Source organism: Falco rusticolus, chromosome 1 (assembly GCF_015220075.1).
Source record: "Falco rusticolus isolate bFalRus1 chromosome 1, bFalRus1.pri, whole genome shotgun sequence".
Lineage (NCBI taxonomy): Eukaryota > Metazoa > Chordata > Aves > Falconiformes > Falconidae > Falco > Falco rusticolus.
In genome coordinates this window covers 107,630,168-107,649,790 of record NC_051187.1, presented here as the reverse complement: position 1 = coordinate 107,649,790, position 19,623 = coordinate 107,630,168, and the positions used below count along the sequence as shown (strand labels likewise).

General features: G+C 41.9%; 1 protein-coding gene across 12 annotated transcripts in view; it reads right to left on the bottom strand.

The window, feature by feature from the left end:
* Positions 1 to 18,607, bottom strand: part of KIAA1109 (KIAA1109 ortholog) — a 125,039-nt gene extending 106,432 nt beyond the window's left edge. For 11 of the 12 annotated variants that reach the window (XM_037394718.1, XM_037394726.1, XM_037394783.1 and 8 more), the window contains exons 1-5: positions 18,509 to 18,607; positions 10,392 to 10,521; positions 6,626 to 6,742; positions 4,746 to 4,824; positions 4,017 to 4,081 (exon numbers count right to left, since the gene is read on the bottom strand). In XM_037394718.1, the coding sequence (XP_037250615.1) occupies positions 4,017 to 4,081; positions 4,746 to 4,824; positions 6,626 to 6,742; positions 10,392 to 10,488 (358 nt within the window). In that variant the 5' untranslated portion in view covers positions 10,489 to 10,521; positions 18,509 to 18,607. Of the gene's footprint in view, positions 1 to 4,016; positions 4,082 to 4,745; positions 4,825 to 6,625; positions 6,743 to 10,150; positions 10,245 to 10,391; positions 10,522 to 18,508 lie in introns of those variants that run through there. The other variant, XM_037394764.1, reaches the window with a different exon arrangement.
* Between the last annotated feature and the right edge of the window lie 1,016 nt (positions 18,608 to 19,623).

Sequence of the window (19,623 nt, the reverse complement as noted above, 5' to 3'; positions counted from 1 at the left end):
TTTTTCCTAGTAACAAAAATAAGATTTGACTTCCACACACCAAGTTTGTTGCCTAAGACACTTTTGCAAAAGAAAAATGCAAGGAAAAAGAGACAAGTACATCTGAATGTCATATACTTAAATGATGCAAAAGAAGTACATATATAGGTTATGTAACAGTAACTACCAGTTTGATAGCAAAATACTGAAGTTTTATCAAGATTTGTTGGAATCAAGGTGATTAACGTAGCCAAGGTTTTAACACTGGCATCCTACAGAGTTCAGTCAAGATGTATTATTTATTTCTTTATTATTTATTAAAATGTTTGCATCGCACCCACCCAAACCATTCAACATAAACATACCCACTAAATAAGCCCTAATGGGAACATGAAACAAGTCACTCCCAACAATAAAAAGTAGTGGAATTGGTTCTCAAAACAGTATTTCCCCTTCAAATAGTACCACACAAACTATACTATATAGTTTTACAACATGAACATTAATACTGCTGTGGCACCTAAGCCAAGACATCTGGGTACACCCTATTCACAACACAATCCTCCAACTTGTGTTCCTAAACCACTTTCATTTCTCAAGTATGTACAAAACCTATTCTCAAGTCCCAGTATGATTGAACTTAACACTCGAAAAGACAACCCACGTGCTTGACTTTTTGTATGAAATTCTTTCAACATTGCTATGACAAGCTTAGTACAAACACAGTGCCACAATGAAAAACAGATTGCACTTGCCAGGTCAAACTGGGGAACTTTAATAAAAAAACAAAAACACACACACACATGCAACTTCACTACATGCTATCAATAATCATTACCCAAACTTTTTGTGGTTCAAACCTTCTCTTATGCAAGGAACTCTGATTAAGGCTTTATGAAGAGCATCCTTAAATTACAGTACAAGCCAAGAATGGTAACAAAATACTTCTCTAAGTTTTAGAACATGGGGAAAAAACCCAAAGAACCCCAAAAAAGGATGCAAAGCATTTTCATTTTTCCTTTTTCTGACACAGAGGTTTAATAGTGACACTTCCTAGCATCCATTACTGTAATCTACCCTTTGATCATAAACACATATTGACCACCAGAAGTTCAACAGGAAGAGTACATGATAAACCATTTTGCAAATCACACACAGCGCAGTGAACGCAACTGTTCTCCCCTCTTTTGCCTAATAACCTTCACTGTTCTCTGACAAAACCTCAGATGAAGCTCTGCGCCCCATTTTTATTTCTTTCTGTGTCCTCATAAGACTTGCAAAAGTCAGTGGATCTCAGCAGGTCAGCAGCGACTGGCAGGCACTGCCACATTCTTCAGCTCCTCAGGAAGAAAGCTAAGAAGCCATGTGATTAGAAAGCAATTATCAGGGAAAAATATTCCAATAACACATGAACATATTCTGTTGGCATGTGGAACGACACTGCATTTTTCTTACCAACAGGAGTAACAACCTGGAAGCTGAAGTTTATCAAGATTAAGTATGTAAATCCTAGCATTAAAAACCATTTTACTTTGGCATCACTTACTGAACATGTCAAATACTCATCATCACTCAATCTTTATAAAAGGTCACTTATTTCGCTTCCAGGGAAAACTTTACAACTTGTGTGACTGGGTTGGATGAACATCAAATCCCTTTCTGGTTCTAAAACCTCTGAATATACAAATTAGTTTCTAGTCATTCTCCTCCCACAAGCTCAGTGGGGAACATATGAGCCTGCACTAACTTCAGCACATTCCTTCACAAGACAGAGACATAGAAGTTTTGTACACATTTGAACAAACAAAGATAGGTTTTAGAAAATTTAACATGTCCCCAATGCTGAAGTTCAGCTCCTTGTGTACAGTTGTAATGGCACTTAACTTTAATAATCTTACCACTGAAAACTGGATTATCGAGTACAGCCCTTTAGCAAAGAGGTGATGTCAAGAACACCTGAAATGACCTGAAAGGGAGTTGACTTACTAAGGCCTTTAAGTATTTCAGGAGCTCTCACTGGTCTCCCCTTTGTGCACAAAAAAAACCTCCTCTAACACTCTGAATATGTCTCAGGAAAAAAAATAAAACAGAATGAGGTCACATTATTTCTGCATTAACAGGACTTTAAGTTTATCACTACTATGAAAAACAGAATCCCATTCCTGTTCTGTTTCACACTATTGTTAGGACACATTGCATTTCAATTACAGAACTTAAAACCAAAACCACTAAAACACTCGGAAACTAATTATTATTGCTTATATCAAATTCTTCATAAGATGTATTTTTTCCAAGCAAAATTATTGAAATATTTAGGTCTTGTGATTTTATAAGAATCTGGTGGGATTTTTAAATTGTTACTAGCCCTGATTCAGCCTCTGTGTTTTTCTATAGGAAAATCTCAGCTCTATTTTGTCTTTTTTTATTTTATGAAGGATCTGAAACAAAGGTATGCATCAGTAATGTCTAGCTACAGCTGGTTTTCCAATCATTCCCTGTAACAGCTGTAAAGCAGTAATCCTTGAACAAAACATACATCTAAGATGCAGTATATCATCAGCCATTTGATCAGGTACAGGTATTTCTGTGGCAATCAAGCAGGTTAAAAAGTATTGGGAAGAATATAGTAAAATAAATTAAGAATCACTGAAGATTTTATTTTTCCTTTAAGGTTAAAACCGAAAGCATCTCTGCTAAATAATCAAAATGTAAATTGAGTAAGGTTATTTTTCCTAGGAAAACAAGTAATTATTTAAGAGAGTATTTTATTGACATTACTTTGCTGTCAGACCTATACACCTCTGACCTCCTTGGTTACTTGGATTATTTGTACGCTAATTATGCGGTTTTAAATGCCAGCAGAAAAGGTTAAAAACCTTGCAATACTGCCAAGCAAAAATACCACCATAAAAGACAGACACAACTATCTTTATTGCATTAAGTTCATTTCCTTTTTTTCATTCTGTGAGCCACTAGAGAAATACGTTTTAACTAGCAGATGAAGCAAATTCTATGAAAACCTGTTGGACAATAACCTGTGGTTGGAGAAATCTAATTAACTCTAAGACTAGGTGCCACTTTTTGAATTAGTCTTCTTACGGCATAAAGAACTTGAATTGTGTCCTATCATCTCAGAGGCTTAATAATGCCTCAATAAAAAGAAGTGAGCAACTCTGAATGGTACCTCTTATTTATCTGCATAACATGTATGCAGTACTCCTACCACTGTTGAGTTGGTAGTGACAAAGCAGCAGCTGTACAAGCTTGATGACAAGCTTAAGAGGCTTCACACCATCAGAGGCCACTTCCAAAGGGGAGATGGGGGGGGGGGGGGGAAGAGAAGTCCTCCAAAGTTCAATGAGCCTCTCAATCAGTGCCCTCCTCAAGTGCAGACAGTTGCTATTTCTGGACCTCCTTGAATTAGCAATGGAGCTGCAATGCTTCAGAAGTCAAGAGAGGCAGGACCTCTCATTCAACCAGATTCTAATCCTATAAATGACTAAGCACACATCACTAGGCTACTTATGTTTTCTCACAGTGTTTTCCGCAGATACAATTAATCTCTTGCATCTGGTATTAATCATCATTCTTCAGCCAGTGATAAGGAGGAAAAAGAAATTAATTTTTCACACCTCCTCACTTTATGACCACAGATGTCATCAAGACACAAGGTCATCCAGTACTAAAGAACATCCCCTACTATAACACTTTTACTAAAACACTAACATCACAACACTAAAACTTGAAAACAGGCTCAACTGTGCTTAGACTACAGCTAACGAAGGCTACTATTAAGGTTAATGGTTTGTATTAAGCAGGGTTCAAGTCCCTGGCAATGAATCCTGTATTTATTTCACTGTGTTGCTCTAGTCTACTAACATAGATCAACTAGTAAAAAAACCCCATACCTTCTGATGATTCAATGTACTTCAGGTACATATTAACAGATCAATTACACGCATGCAATTGTGCAAAGGAGGTATTTTTCTGCAGGCTACCTGTAAACTTAAACTTTGAAATCTTTTTGAGAAACTTACCATGCTGTTTCTGCTTAGGGTTGTACATCTTCCACCAGCGAAATATGATAAACCCATCTTGAATTCTAAATCAAATAAATTAGATAGAACAAAAGAGAGTGCTAATGCAATATCCTATATGCAGCTGCACAACATGTTGCCTTGTGCAGTGCAGAGATCTGCAGCTGCAGTAGTGGACAAGCAATATTAAAGCACAAAGCATTACAGCAGCAAGCATACAGTACAGTACTACACAATTATTATGTTAGATGAAACTTATAAAACCCCATACCCACTGCCTTCTCAAGGCTTTCCAGATTTAAGAGTAAGAATCAAAATTACAAGCTATTTGCTATGTGCAGTTCATGAAACAAATTATTCTCAACTCCAGTAAATAAATGCAAACTACTTGGCCAAAATGAATCTTCCAGATTTAAGAGCAGGAGCGTGAGGGAGTGAAAGACATTAATGAAAAAAAATTGCTGTCCTTCAAACTCTGAAGTGTTTTCTTTCACAAATATTAAGGACAACTTATCCAGTTCCAATTGATAATGCTCAAACAGCAAACGAGCTAACAAGTATCTAAACACATCTCAATACTATAATCAAAAGAGTCAGTTCAGTTTTAACATTTATAAATATATTTACTGCTCATTTGCAAGAAAGTATTTTGATATGTGTTATTTAGACATACGCATTTATTGTATTTCAAATCACTATTAGAAGAGTGACTCCCTTGGAAACCTGTACCTGATAGACATGTCTTCTGTGATGAAATAGATTTCGCGAACCATGACTTTTCCAGACAGCACAGAGAACGAAAAGGAACCTGGTGTGGAAATAAGTGTTTACCAGACATTAGCCTAAATTTGTTAATGCTTTATTTTCTGAGCAGGAGGAATATAGTACAAAACAGGTTTACTGGGTATCTTGAGTCTTCCCTTTGAAAACACACTGACTTTCAGACAAGAAGGGAAGTCAAGAGATTCAGAACATACAAGACAAAAAGGATGCAGCTCTAAAAGGTGCTGGGTTTGGCACCACCCAAGAATACAACCAGTACCCTGAGACACACTAGTCACTCAGGTGCCTTGTGAAGCTTGTGAAAAGAGTTAGGAAAGCCATTTTGAACATTGACAGTACCAAGCCCTTGTATGCAAGACTGTAATTAAGAGAAATAAAGATTCTTGACAAATTTTTCAAATTTTCAATGGCTATAACATTTTTATTCCAATTATTATGACAAGTCATGTTTACAGCAGGAAGGATTAATAAGCGTGAAACGACCAGCAGGTAATGTAATAGCCCATATTTTTCCTAGGGCTTCTCACCTCATCCACAGAAAGTTAAGTAAACCATGATTAAAAAAAAAAAAATAAAAATCAACATTAATTGATTGAAGCCAAGCTGTAAATCATAGAATTAATGTTACACTCTTCTTACTGATTAAGTTTATAAAGAACACCACATATTTGGTCAGCTATGTCCATCTGTCTTTACTTAACAGCAGTTTCACACAGAAATTTTAATAAAAGCCTACAGATCAAGTGTAGCAGCCAGTAAGTATTTCATCTATATTGCTGTTCAAAAAGCTGGATTTGAAGGTGATCTGGATTACAGTTCTTAAATTCTTGAGGACACAAGCAAATTATTGTGGGGGTCTCTTTGGCAGGCAAGCATGGGTAGGATTTTTTTTGGTTTTAAGTTTTCACTACACTTATGATCAATAGTTGCAGAAAACATCCAGAACTAAAGTCATCATTATTCTGGGAAGCAGACAGAAGAAGGCATGGAAGAATAAATGAAAGAAAATTAAAAGTGCCATCAGAGTGAGGTTGTGGGATAGAGCCCTCTGTGATTCAGCACCAGATATTTTTGTAATGTGGGCGAGTGCCCAAGTGATTTGTACTGACCTGTTTTGTTCAAAAACGTTTTAAAAGATAAAAAAAAAAAAAAAGAAAAAGAAAAGTTAATGGATTTGATGCAAATGTTCTAGCCAGTATAAATTCTACATATCACAGTCCCAGTATGGATTAACGTTAGTTGTTCAGACAGCTTATTTAGGAAGCAAGGACACTGCCATAACAGGGAGTCAAGGCTTGAGACTGTACTGTGCCCCTCTGAGTCCACTCCAGCGGTCGCTACACTCACTTTAGAGGCTGTATAACCAGCCTCAAAGGTGTGGGGGAGTGGGAAGCTGCACCTTAACACGGAATTATAAGGCAAATTCAGAAGTGGATCAGGCAGGCTCCATGGAGGACGGAGGTCAAGCTTCTCCTTTTAGGATACTAACCACTATGGTTATAGGGCTTTGAAAAAGTACATGTTTTAAGTACACAAAGTATACAGACCAGAAAAAAGTGAACTGAACATTAAAAAAGCCTGCCAAGTGAACTTTAATATAAAATAATAAAAGACATCAATTAAAAAGGGGGGGGGGTTCCACCTATGCCAAGAATCCTCCCCTCAAACATGACATTGAACTTTTTTCTTCTTAAATTCAATCCATGCTAACCATTTTCAAATTACTATAACAAAGGAACACTTTGATTTTACTTCAAGTTTTTAGGAAATTGAGGTATAATAAAAAGCAGTAGATAAACAGCGGCATTACGGTAATCATAACTTACCAATATGAATGTAGCCATGTTTATACAATCTGTTAAGAACCAGTGTTAAAATGAGTCCAATGTTCCGGGAATTATAATAAGTTAGGTAGATAATCCATCCGCAAGACAATATTGTCGCTGTTGAAAGATTAAAATTAATTAACATATTTTTTAACTATGCTGACCCAGATAAAAGCCTTACCTCTTAAGACTATAAAGCACAACAGTGTTCTTCCTACTCTCAAAAAAAATTTGAAACTGATGGGACACTTTAGTGTGTGTTTTCAGAGTGACGGTGTAAAGAAGGGTGTGAAGAGATGGTGGGGGGGAGAAGGGGAAATGGGAAGTACAGAAAAATACAGATTCTTCACTGCTTTTCTATTCCCCAATATAAAAAAAACCCCACAAACCAAAACCAACTGTTCTACAGAGGAAATATATGCAAAAGGCATATATTTCATTATTTCATTACATCCCTTATCATCCAAGAAGTTAAAATTTCACAGATCAAATCATAACATGCATTATCTCACATGGTCATTTGTTTCAAAATACCCTAAAAATATACCACCACTAAAGTCACGCTACATTTCATCTCCCGTAACTTAAATTTCTAGTCTTTCACATCTTAGCACAGGAAACATTATCACATCTGAAACCACTTCCTAAGCTGCTGTATCCTGAAAGAAATGTACCAGTCCTTGGGTTAGCAGAAATCTGTCAACACTTCACGCACGGAATTTGATAGGAAAAAAAGAAAATAGCAATCCGATTAGAAATATGTTTAAAAAATAAAAAAATAGGTCTGCTAATCCCCAAAGTAATTTTTACTTTAGTTGATTAAGAGCTGGTAACCTATTTCTGACTACAAGGGTTCTCAAACCTTCCTGAAGGACAAACCCAAAAGGAATGGGACTGCCAGAGAATGGACTAGTTTTTACTGACTTTACTGATAATTACCATTCTGTTTCACCTAGAGCGGAGTGGGAAAGCAAGGAGGTTTTGTATTTGAGGTATCTCTACTCATTATACTAACCAAACTTTGTAAGAGAAATTTTTCACTTATGTGTACACTTCATACTGAAAAACTCAGTTTTATTGTGCCTTTTATGGGAAATGGGAAGTGCAGAATGGCATATGGGTATGATGCCTTCACTCTGCAGAGTTCAGATGGTTATTCAAAAAAAGAAAAAAAAAAGCCAACAAAAAAATTCAAAAAATCCAAGCTGTCCTTTTACTGCCCCTTAATTTTTTTGCAGTGGGATGCTCCACTGCTTTGTAACAACACCTGTGCTTTCTTGAAAGATGAGAAGGTAAAAGAGAAAAACTTGCATAACTTCCACCTTTTCCCTACTGGAAAATGGATCCGGTGTGGCCAAAATCCAAGCAGCTCATAGACTTAGGCAGGTAAGCTGCTTGGCATGTAAAACAAATCAAATTTGCGTGGGTGATTACACAGAAACAAGGCAGGAAAGAAAAAAAAAAAGTTTCTTTCCCCAGGAAAGAAACTGCTCTTGGTATTCAGTGAGGGCACACTCCAAGGACAGGGTTTACCTCCCCTTGCTTTCAAATGAGTAAGATACTCACTGCTGATCCTCTATGAATGTAGGGAGAAAGGTGAGATGACTCACGCTGAAAGGCCCTCATTCCAGTAATAAAACTTAATTTAAGATTAGAGTTCAACCAGACACTTAGTTTCGAGATACCAAAGCCAAGAAGGTACCTTCTTAAGGTGGCATACACAGAAAAAACAGCAGACTAGTGCAGTTTCCAGGCACTATGGTCCTAATCCGCTGCCTTACCACTAGTCTCATCTCTGACACAAATTGTAGCATTTTCTTTCCCCTCACTAAATTTAGTCTCCACTATTAAGCAACAGATCCCATAAAATCTATTCAACTCATAATTACATTCTTGATTTTAAAAGCCTCTTCACGGAAATCACATTTTGGAAATTACTTTTGGAAAGTTTTACTGCATGCAACTTTTAGAAATTATTCTAGAATTGAGCAACAGCTCTTTGAGGAGCAAGTTCACTTCTGGAATGCATCACCTCTTTTACTGGGATCAATAGTTAGCTGATTCAGGATTCAGAAGAAACTATTGACTTCCTTCTTTGTTTTCTCATAACAGGACGCCATTGGTCAACAGATGAAAGCAAAGGAGGAATGGCTGGTTGAAATTGGGTCAGTTAATAAATGTTACTTTAATATGTTTCTTATCCAAACCTCATAGTAACAGGAGGCTACCCAGCTTTTTCTGTTGTTTGTGGCATTGTTTCTAAAATATCAGGTGGTTTCTTAGAGTTGATCGAGAGATCAGCAGCTCCCTAAAACTGCATAATTTTATGTAGGTCATTCTCCCCACAGAAAAAGGGGATGAACTGTATTATTTCCTGTAGTTCTACCCACGCTTCTGTGACAAAAGAAATGTGTAAGTTTAATACATTCAAGCAAATAAGAAAGCTAAGCAAAGCTTTTGGTTTAAATTATAGCTGCTACATGGGATTGCTTATCTCCTACGTACTTTCCAAGTAGAATTACTAGTAGTTTCTCTAAGAATCCAGTGCAGAGCAGGAAACTCAGAGAAAGAAAATTCTGCAGACTGTAATTTGACACTTTTATTCTTTGGTGAAAGACCTAAACATCTTCATGTCTCAAGTCAAAGCTTCCAGAGACAATTTTTTTAGATCTGTTCTGCATCTGCTCCCCATTTTACTATGAGCAACTATCAGCATGGTGACTTCCCTTATTTTCATCTTGATTACACTCAGAATTTTATGCTGATTATGAACTTCTCATGTCAACATATAAAAGTGAAATAAATAATATTCAGAAAGCACCTTTGGCTAATGCACGTACACCTTTTTCATTCAGTTTGGCCTACTGAAAAATAATTCCAGTACATCAATAGCCAACTGACATGCTTTAACTTCCCAGAAGTCAAAAAATAAAGTTGTTTTTCCTGTGCTGCCCCTCACTTGAGGTCCAAGAATCAAGATCAAAAAGCAGGCATTATCTACCTTTGGAAAAGTCCAAATCCATCATACACTTCTAGCACTCTTTATCTGGACCTGAATACAACTTATTTTTTATTTGCCTGTCCCTGATACACCTGTTTATAGATTTAGAAAATAAAAGTACCTACAGAAAAATAAACAATAGCACCAGTGTTATAAAAAAGTTAGCATACCTAAATCAGGCATCTTTACAAAAACAGCCCATAACCGAGTACATGACAGTTTGACTTAAAGGCTTATTGTGGCACACAGTTTAACCTAGAATTTGTGTCATTAAACACAGTAGTCTTTGTATCACTTTTCAGACTATACAATATTAAATGGCAGATATGTAAATACTGGTATAACAAAGTTATTGTATCTGCCCGTCATGTGCTACAGTGCTAATCCTTTGTTATGGTATTACAGTTAATCACGAGCTTACTCTGATGTTAGAAAAAGCTTATTTCATGGAAAGAAGTTCTCACTGAGTTCTTATTTTGCACAGTCACAGTTGTAGAGCATCATCCTTTGCGCACTGGACTTACCTCGCAAGTGTTGCAGCACAATTAGCATTGGAAATAGTTGTGTACTTTTGCTTTCTAAATTACTGAAGTAGTATTGCCATATCTCACTTAACAGCTGTATGAGAAATAAAAATCTATTTTCAATGTTTTGATGTAATTTGGTAAGAAATTCAATATTGGTATGCCAGCATTTAGAGAAGTGTGTTTAAAAGTACATGCAAAAAAAAAAACATTTAACCAAAACAGAATTGATTCACCTTACCTACTAGCAGCCAAACAACATTGGAGTCGTGTTCTGTTAGGAAGTCTTCCAACTGTGTGATACTTGGGACAAAACTATCATTCTTCCTTTGATCCATTGCTAAACTGTTATTACACCAGCATGTATAGAACTGAAAGGAAAAAAAACCAAAAAAAACACACATCAAAACCAAAATGAGTAACAAGCACAGTACAGTTTGGAGAAATTTGAGTATGTACCATGTTAAACAATCTCTAACATTCTGTTTCATTCAAATATGAATTTATTTGTTTTATTCCTTCAGTTAGATCTTCATGATTCTCAGCTACCCTTTCTCCCACTCTTCTACTCCAGAAACACTTCCACTCACCTCTGCTGAAACAGTTTCCAGGCATGTGCCTCCCTAAAACAGATCATACATCAACAGAATGCCAGACATTTAGTACCCTGAATGCCCTGTACAGAATAGAGTAGCAAATAAATTTTTTAAACTGTTGTGCCGTAGCAGCAAGTCAAAAGGTAACCGAACACACAAGTAAAAATGAGTCTGTATTAAGCCTTCTAACATGCAAAAAGTTATTGAGGCTGAACTCCTGCCCCTGCAGAAGGGAAGGCCAAAGCAGATACTTTCAGGAGCTAAGGAAAATTCCCATACCCTTCTAATCCACTCTGCCCATTAATTCTTCTGCTTTAGGGTGAATTTGCATCACCTTATAAAAAGTGACTACATGGTATCTCTGTTATAGAAAGCAGAAAACCAGTCCTCCTGATCTTACACACTTATTCAAACCACCCATAAATCACCTTTCAACTGGGTTATATTAATTAAGTGTGATTAACAGGGAGCAGCTCAACTCAGTAACACCTGTAATTACACAGCAGTATTTTACTTGCATGAGTTTCATTTGAAGTCTTCTCTCTTGGACATTATCTGTAAAGCTTTCTTACAGGAAAACAAGCATTAATTCTGCTTTTTTTTTTTTTTCAAGCACTTCCCAGTTCCTGGCAGCCTGTCCTCCTGTCAGTATTCAACCCTCAAAAAAAAAAAAAAAAAAAGAGTACGCTTTATTCCCTTTATTTATGAAATCTTTGATGCTCTCCATCAAGAGCTCTAGAACATATTGAGAGGCTGAACATCTTTGGAGGAGTCAGTATTTAGAAGCATTAGCAACAAAACTAATATTTTTTTCCATTTTTTCCTGTAATATACATACTATCACTATTGTAAGTTGAAAACAAAATGCAGAAGAAGTTGAAAAATGCCTTTAATGCACTTGTTTCTCCCCAGACTTGGGTAAATACAGTCCCTTGAACTAAGAGCCTACATTCTCAACTAAAATACAAGTAGGGACCCAAGAATAAAGGCTAACAATTTGTTCGCTGCCTCTTCTGTAAGAGGGAATAGAGTGGGGAGGAAAGAACATGAAAGTAATACACAGAAACAAACAAACAACAACAAAACCCCAACCAACACCAAAACACCAGGCATTGCTTCCAGCGGTGATGATAAAGAAGCTACTAACAGCTCCCCCACAAAGAGGAATACTAAGCATCACACGCATACACAAAAAAAATACATTAAAAAAAGCAGCCCTTGTTTTAGAAAGGACATTACAAAGGCAAATCAAATCACATAATGGCACTTCACTTTGTTTTAAGACTTTCATAGTACCTTAATAAAAAATCCACATGTCAACCGGTATTATGAAGCAGATGATGCCTCTGCGGGCAGTCTCCAAGTGCCTTTAACCCACTGAATGACAGGATAACTACAGAAACCAAACCCAATGCTTTTAGGAAGAAAAAACTTTGTTTTCTCTCTTTCTTACCAAGAGACAACAGGGTCACTCTCTTGTGACCAAGACCACCGTGGAAGTGCTGTCAGCTGGCAAGGACTGCCTATCACCTTAACAAACACCACCGCCACCACTTAAACCCTCAAGAAGGCAATCTGTGGATTTTCCCTAAGGAGAATTATCACCCAATATTATGAAATACTAAGACAGGACATTAAAGATCATTATGCTCTAAACAGGACGTGGCAAGACAACAGGAAGTGCAAGTCATGGGATCCTGATACCTGAACAGTGTCCCACATTTTTTGTCATCACTACTCATACCATAAATTGGATACCCTTGTTAGTTTTCTGAACTACATTTGCTATTTGCATGCAAATAAAGTCAGGAATCCCCCATCAGTTAACACGTGTCAATACATCATTTTGGAGTTCCACAGCTGATCCTCTGACACCCTGCCCCATGGATAATTTTTTTTTCTTAGGGCACCCTTTGCCCTCGATCAAGTCACCTGAGGAAGAGGATGATGGCAATTAAAGTGTAACCACCCAAAAACAGGCAACAGCATCACCTGCACTACATGTGGGCTCTCAGCACGCATCTCAGAGAAAGCAAGGGCTTAATCCATTCATATTAAAGACAGGGATCTTATCAATGTCTACAAATATCTTAAGGGTGAGTGTCAGGAGGACAGGGCCAGGCTCCTTCCAGTAGTGCCCAGTGGCAGGACACAAGGCAACAGTCACAAACTGCAACACGACAAGTTCCAACCAAATACAAGGAAGAACTTCTTTACCTTGAGGGTGGCAGAGCACTGGTGCAGGCTGCCCAGAGAGGCTGTGGAGTCTCCTTCTCTGGAGACATCCAAAACCCAGCTGGACACGACTCTGTGCAACCTGCTCTAGGAGACCCTGCTTTAGCAGGGCTTGGACTAGATGATCTCCAGAGGTCCCTTCCAACCCTGGCCACCCTGTGATTATGAAGCAATTTTGACTATACAAATTAGTGTAATAGAAAGGGGATGTATTCTTAAGCAGTACACACTGTCCATAATGTCCTTGTGTATTTATATGGCATGGAGGATGGAGAGGCAGGACCTGGATCACCACGATTGTTAAGAGATATAGTCTTGTCAGGACAGGTGTTAGTACTTTCAGTAACAAGCACTTCTTTCTGTTGACAGCCCTGCACCTACCTGCCTTCATCTTCCATACCCTACACGCTGTACCCATAGATTTAAATCCTGCTTACCTCTCAGCTCCCTGCAGTCCATCCACCCTTGTTACATTTATTCCTGTGGGCAGAATTACTTTGCAATCAGACAAAAAAAGTAACTGTTGCACTCTCCAGGAACACTGACCCATAGGTTAATGAGCCTGTCATTTACATTCATCCTGCTGCTATATTCTTTTGAAGTAACTATACTTCCAACCTTAAGGGACTACTCTTGGAAGGATGAGATACAAGTCTGGGTGGGAAAGTATGTCTTACCAGCCCCGCTAGTACAAGAAAGAAAATGCACCAAAGAGAAACCCAAGACTTCACGCTTAGGTCTCTGTTCTTATTTACAGCATATTCTCAAGTTCTCTATTGTTCTGCAATGACAAGCTCATGCCATTAACATGCCAGGATATAGTCCAAAACTAAAGTGTTTTGGTTTATCTGCCTTCCCCTCACCTTTTATTTAAGGTTTTTTGGGGGTTTTTTTGTAAAGCACATCTTACTATTCAGTAAGTCACTTATGGCTCCCATTTACTGTATACCATGTTAATACAGACAAAATGTATTAGCTTTCTCCTGGGAAGAGGACAGGAGAAGAGGAAGATTCTGTGGCACCAAAGTGACAGAATCCCAATGCCTGTATTAATTATTATTTATATTATTAAAGGACTTCACAGCAGTCCTTTAAGGTGTTATCTAGTCTTCTTTCTGCAAATGGGGTATCTGAAGCACAGAGAGATAAAAGCCAAATCCTTTATTTATGATGCCCAAACTGAAATACTTGAGGCCTGCTTTTCAGGCTGTGCATGTTTAGAGCGCTTAGCGTGTTCAAAGCACAGAGCAGACTGGCTTGAGGACATGAGGGTTTGATACTGCTCTGCATTTGCTCCTCCTGCTCAGACAGGCTTTCTTTATAGCAGAAACACACATCTAAGATACTTTTAAAAATGAGTTTTAATGACTTGTGTCACATGTTAATCCATTTTCCTTGGTACTAAAAAGATGCAAGGGATGCTATAATCCTCATGTGATGGACTTCACTTCTAGTCTGCTTCCAGTATTCCAAACTCAAGCCGATTTTCACAAAAAGCCAAACACTCAAAAGCAAGCTGCCTCAATACATTTCAGTTGCATCAAATAGGTAAACTAGTTTTAACCTCAGCCCAAGATTAACACTTAACACTGAGAACAAACCTCTGCTTGAACAAAGTCATTAAAGATTTACAGAAATCATGCATATATGAAAGAGCTGACAGAAAAAAACCCTCAGAAGTCCGGTCACCAGGCTCTCAGTCACCAGAACACAGCTGCTTCACAGAGACAGCTGCAGCCTAGGGAGCGACAACCCACCTGTAAAAGGTCTGTCCTGTACCTATAGCTGAGGATGAAGGCAACGGATATTTTATTCAGTGCCTGAGAGCATTAGGGTAATATGGGTCTTGAGCTGCATAAGAAAAGAAAAAGGAGAAACGTCTGCCTACCACATCCTTTCTGTCACTCTTTTCCCAGCATACCTTGTAGAAACAGCTGAATAATACTGGTATCCAAAGGTGGGGAAAACCCGAGCATCTCATGCTACTGAGAAGAAACACTTTCATACAGTTATGAAGCTTGTAGGGAAATAATGGACGCTGCCAATCCCCTTATTATTACTAGAATTCACAGGGGGAATAAACCTGCAGTCTAAATTGGCCAGACTTATTCCTCAGATCTTCACAGAAGTCAAGCGCTTACCAAATATATGTTAATTGCTGTTATTAGAGGTTAACTACCATTCTGAAGATACTCAACTCCCAGCTTCTACAGCAGTTAGAAAACAGCGGAGTCACAATTACACCCAAACGGACATATTAAACAACAGGAGCTAAATCCCACTAGTCTAGATAAGTGAACATAGACAGTAAGCCTAGATGCTTCATACCCACAGCGGTTCCTTAGAGAAAAGGAAAGAAATTACATTTTTGCATTCTACCCACTCCATCACTTTCTTTCAAAGGATCTCCAGCAACAGCTGCTACGAAATCAGAGCTTTAGATAATTAAACGTTATTAGAAAAGAGTCTCACAAATGTAAACATGACTCGACTGAATTTTCCTCTGAAGGCACAGTGACATTGTCAGCACCCAGACACACATCAGGCACATTTCACAAAACAAAAAGCTGCCAACCTTGGCATCTTTCCCAAAACACTCTAGCCAGGTCCGAAGACTTCAAACCCGTCTCAGCACAGCTTAGGAAGCTCAGCTATTCTTTAATCAACAAGCAAGAGAAAGAGGAAGGAAGAGAAGGAAAGTTGTTCTGAAAAGACATATGTACACAAAAAATATGCTAAGTGACAGCACCCGCACAGTAATTCAGCCATCTGACACGTGGCATTGGCTTCATACTTCATACTCAATTCAAGATGAGTTCTTTTTTTAAGAAAAGAACCAAGATTCAGGCCTATTTTCTCCCCACTCTGCTACTGCCTGAAGTAACAATAGCAGTAAAGTGCAAACAAGCTAAACTACTACTTTAATTATACTAATGAAATCTTGCTACAACCTCCAGCAGAAAGAGCTGAACTAAAAGCAGAGCACAGAAGAGAGTCACACCTAGTTAAACCGGTGTCTGGACAGTCTTAGTTAAGCTACTGTGGTGCAAATTACGTTTATTTTAGTAAATGACACATTTAATTAAAAAATAATTAAATCAAAATTAAAGCATATTCAAAGGAACTGTAAGATATATGATAAAAGTCATTCTTACAATAGCCTACCTGATGGGGATTTAATTCACTTAATAGAGAAACAGAAACCACCAGAGAAGCATCTACAGTAAATATATACATATATAAGTGTGTGTGTGTGTGCATTTAACATCCTTCCAAGAGCAGTGAGAATCTAGTACCTACTGATTCAGCATCCAAAGCAGCAGAAGTTATATATTTTTATTTATTTCTTTTTAGTAGTACAGGACATGAGCTTTAGTACAGAAGAAATCAAAGGCAAACTTCTGCTATGTCAGCCAACATACAGTACTCCCTGCATCACCCAGCTGCTAGCCCAGGAATGCCAAACTGAACTTTGGATGATTTTTCATTTAATTTTTAAAAATTAAAAATACATTGTTTAACCTCATTTCCCAGATTTGCTCAGAGGGTTGTTCTCCTGCTTACACTGCCAGCTTCTGACGCTGCAGAAGAAAAAAAGGGGCAAAACCAAAAAACACTGAAACAACAGAACCTAAAGGCTCGTAACAGCAGAAATAAATAAGAATCTCCCTTATGCATACTCCTCTATTTAGGGGGGAAAAAAATAATCCTTTTTGGAGCTGGTCTCAATAACAAGGCAATGACTTCCCCCCCTCCCCACCCCCCAACCGCTTTCTCTGATTTGAACTACAGCATTGTACCTCTGAATTACTCTATGAAATTGAGTCTTCTACACCTTACATATGAATTTTTGCAGCTCTAAACTTCTCCTCTGACACATCACCACAACTTGGGGAAAGGGGGAAATCTGCCATAAATCAAACCAAAAATCAGTCTTGTGGCTACACACACCACCACCCTTAAGTGAACTACCCAAAGGTCTTCGCTAGAGTCTTTCCCAGTCTGCAGTCAACACACAGATTCTGGTGCAGCAACAAGTGCTACAAGAAGTTATGTAAGAAGATAAGAAGTTACTGGGAGAAGGTAGTGTATCTCAACACCACTGTAAACACAGGATAACTCTGCATGCTGATAACAAAGAGCAATAAACTCTTGCCTATTTCCCACAGGATAAAACCATGCAAAAGGGCAATTACCAAAGAGCAGCTGATGCACATTTCACATGTCAAAGTTTTCTAGCAGCATACCCAAAAGGGGCGAGTTACTACAACATGCCACACAGGGACCAGAGCTCTCCCCAGAGAAGTCCCAAACATGCGTATACCTCCACCCAGTTCACTGTGAGCAAAACCTACCCATGCGTTAACGTGCTCCTGAACACTGTCAAATTGTGCAAATTCAGGCCCTGGTCTGAGGGAACACCCCTGAACAGCCAGTTAGAGCCAACTGTCTGATCCGACCTTAAATACCACTGTTACCAAGGGCTGTTTGAATAACCTATTAACATACTTTTACAACAAGTTCACAATCCTATGCTCCAGTTTTTATTCTCAGTTGCCAAGATCCCCGGCCCGATCGTTGGTCGGGTCATTACATTTTGCATAGAAAAGTTGGAGAAAAACCTGCACAGCCACAATAAGAAAAGTGCCAGAAAAGTGTAATTAAATTACACAACAGATGAACTCCCACGGCAAGAACTGCAGTCATTTTCATATGAAACCTGGCAAAATTGCACGGTGTGGTAAACTGCCAACTTTGGAAGTTTTCGCAAAGTTCAGCGAAGGTTGCTGCGGTGAGACACCTGAAGATGGGAAACAAACCCAAGCGTGGGTGATGACCGGGATACCGGCTACACGCTAACCTTTAACGCGCACCTCCACCGTGCCAGCACGTCAGAGCACGTTACACCACCGATTACACCCCACACCCCACCGACAGCACCCGGCACTGGCACCTCACAGCCCCGGCGCAGCACAAGGCAGGTGGTGCCGCGCCGGGCCGGTGTGTGCGCCCCGGAGGGCCGCGGGCACCCGCGGAGGCCGCCTGCCACCGGCGCGGGGGGCAGGGACGCAGCTTTCCGCGGGCCAGGCAGAACGGGAGGCCCCGGGCTCCCCCACCTCCCTCACCACACGGCGGTAACCGACAGGAGACATACGGGGAGGGGAGAGAACCGGGACCCGGGAAACCGGAGGGGCTTCCCCTGGCGCCGCTCCCTCTGAAAGCCGCCGGGAGAAGGGACCCGCCGCGGCCGGCAACGCAATGCCCCGCGGGGCGGCGGAGGCCACTCCCGCCGGCAGCGCGGCCCCCAGCCCCCACCCAGCACGGCGGAGGCCCGTGGCGGCACCAGCGCGCTGCCGGCGCTCGGCCCCCCTCAGGCCGCTTCCCCTCGACGGCGGCGCGGCCTGACACGCGCGGGGGCGGCGGCAGGGCCGGCCCCTCCGCCCCCGGCCCGGTGGGAACGGGAAAGCGCCCCCGCCCCGCCCGCGGCGGGCAGCTACCGCCCCCGCTCGGCGCCCCCCGCACTTACGCCATCGCCCTCCGCGGCGGCTTCGCCACAGACCCGGAAGCGGCGGCGGCCGGGGCCCTCCCGCACCTCACGGCGAAGGCCGGGCCGCCCCGCCCACAGCGCCGCCGGGCCGCAGCGCCGCCGGAGCCAACCGCGAGGCGCCGCCGGCCCGCGGGGCCAATGGCAAGGCCAGCGGCTCCCGAAGGGGCGGGCAGAAGGGGCCGCGCCGCCAATCGGAAGAGGCGGTGCCGGCCCTGTGTGTATATGCGCGCGCGGGGAGGGCAGGGCACCTCTCCGCCCCTGTACGGTGAGAGGGGCGGTGCGCCGCGCCGCGCATGCACGGCCGGGGCTGTCGGCGCGGGCTGCCCGCCGGTGCGAGTGCGGCTGTGAGGCGCCGCAGGGAGAAGCGGTGACAGCTCTGTCCGTTCCCTAGGGCCGCTCGGTGCCCCTGCTCGCCCGGCCCGCGCCCCTCGGTGAGGGGTTCTGGGGCGCCCCGTGTCGGCCTCAGGCGTGCGGTGCCGCGCGGGGAGCGGCGGCACGGACGCGTCGGTCTGTTTGGGACTTCCCGGGCGCGCGTCCTGCGGGCTCCGGCGGCGGCATGAGGGGAGACCGAGCAGCGACCGGCTGCGCGGCTCTGGCCGGGCGGTGGCTGCCGCCGAGGCCCGGCCCGAGGCTCCGGGACTGCGGCTTGCCTGGTGCCAGGGCCGGGCCGCCGCACCCTACCTGGGCAGCGCCGTTAGCCGGCCGCCTGTGCCCCCTCGTACCGGCTGAATGCATCCCCTGGCGGGAAGGCGGAGCCTCCGAGCCGGGACAGGCTCCCCGGCCTGACGGCGAGGGCTCCCTGCGGGCTGCCTAGACTCGCGGCGAAACCGCGTCGAGCCCCGCTCCCGCCTCGTCGGGCTGAGGGCCGAGGGCCGGCGGCTTCTCCCTCCTCCCGTCCCGCCGGGCTGAGGGCCGCCGGCGGCTCCCCCCACCCCGCACTAGCTCCCGCAGGCCCCCGGTTGTGCCCGCAGAGCCCAGCTGGCTCGGCCCTGGGCGAGCGCGATGGCCGTGGCCCGTAGCCCGGCGGGGGATCGCCCCCTCCCGGCACCCTGCGCAGCGCGGCCGGGCGCTGCCATGCTCGGCGCAGCTTCAGG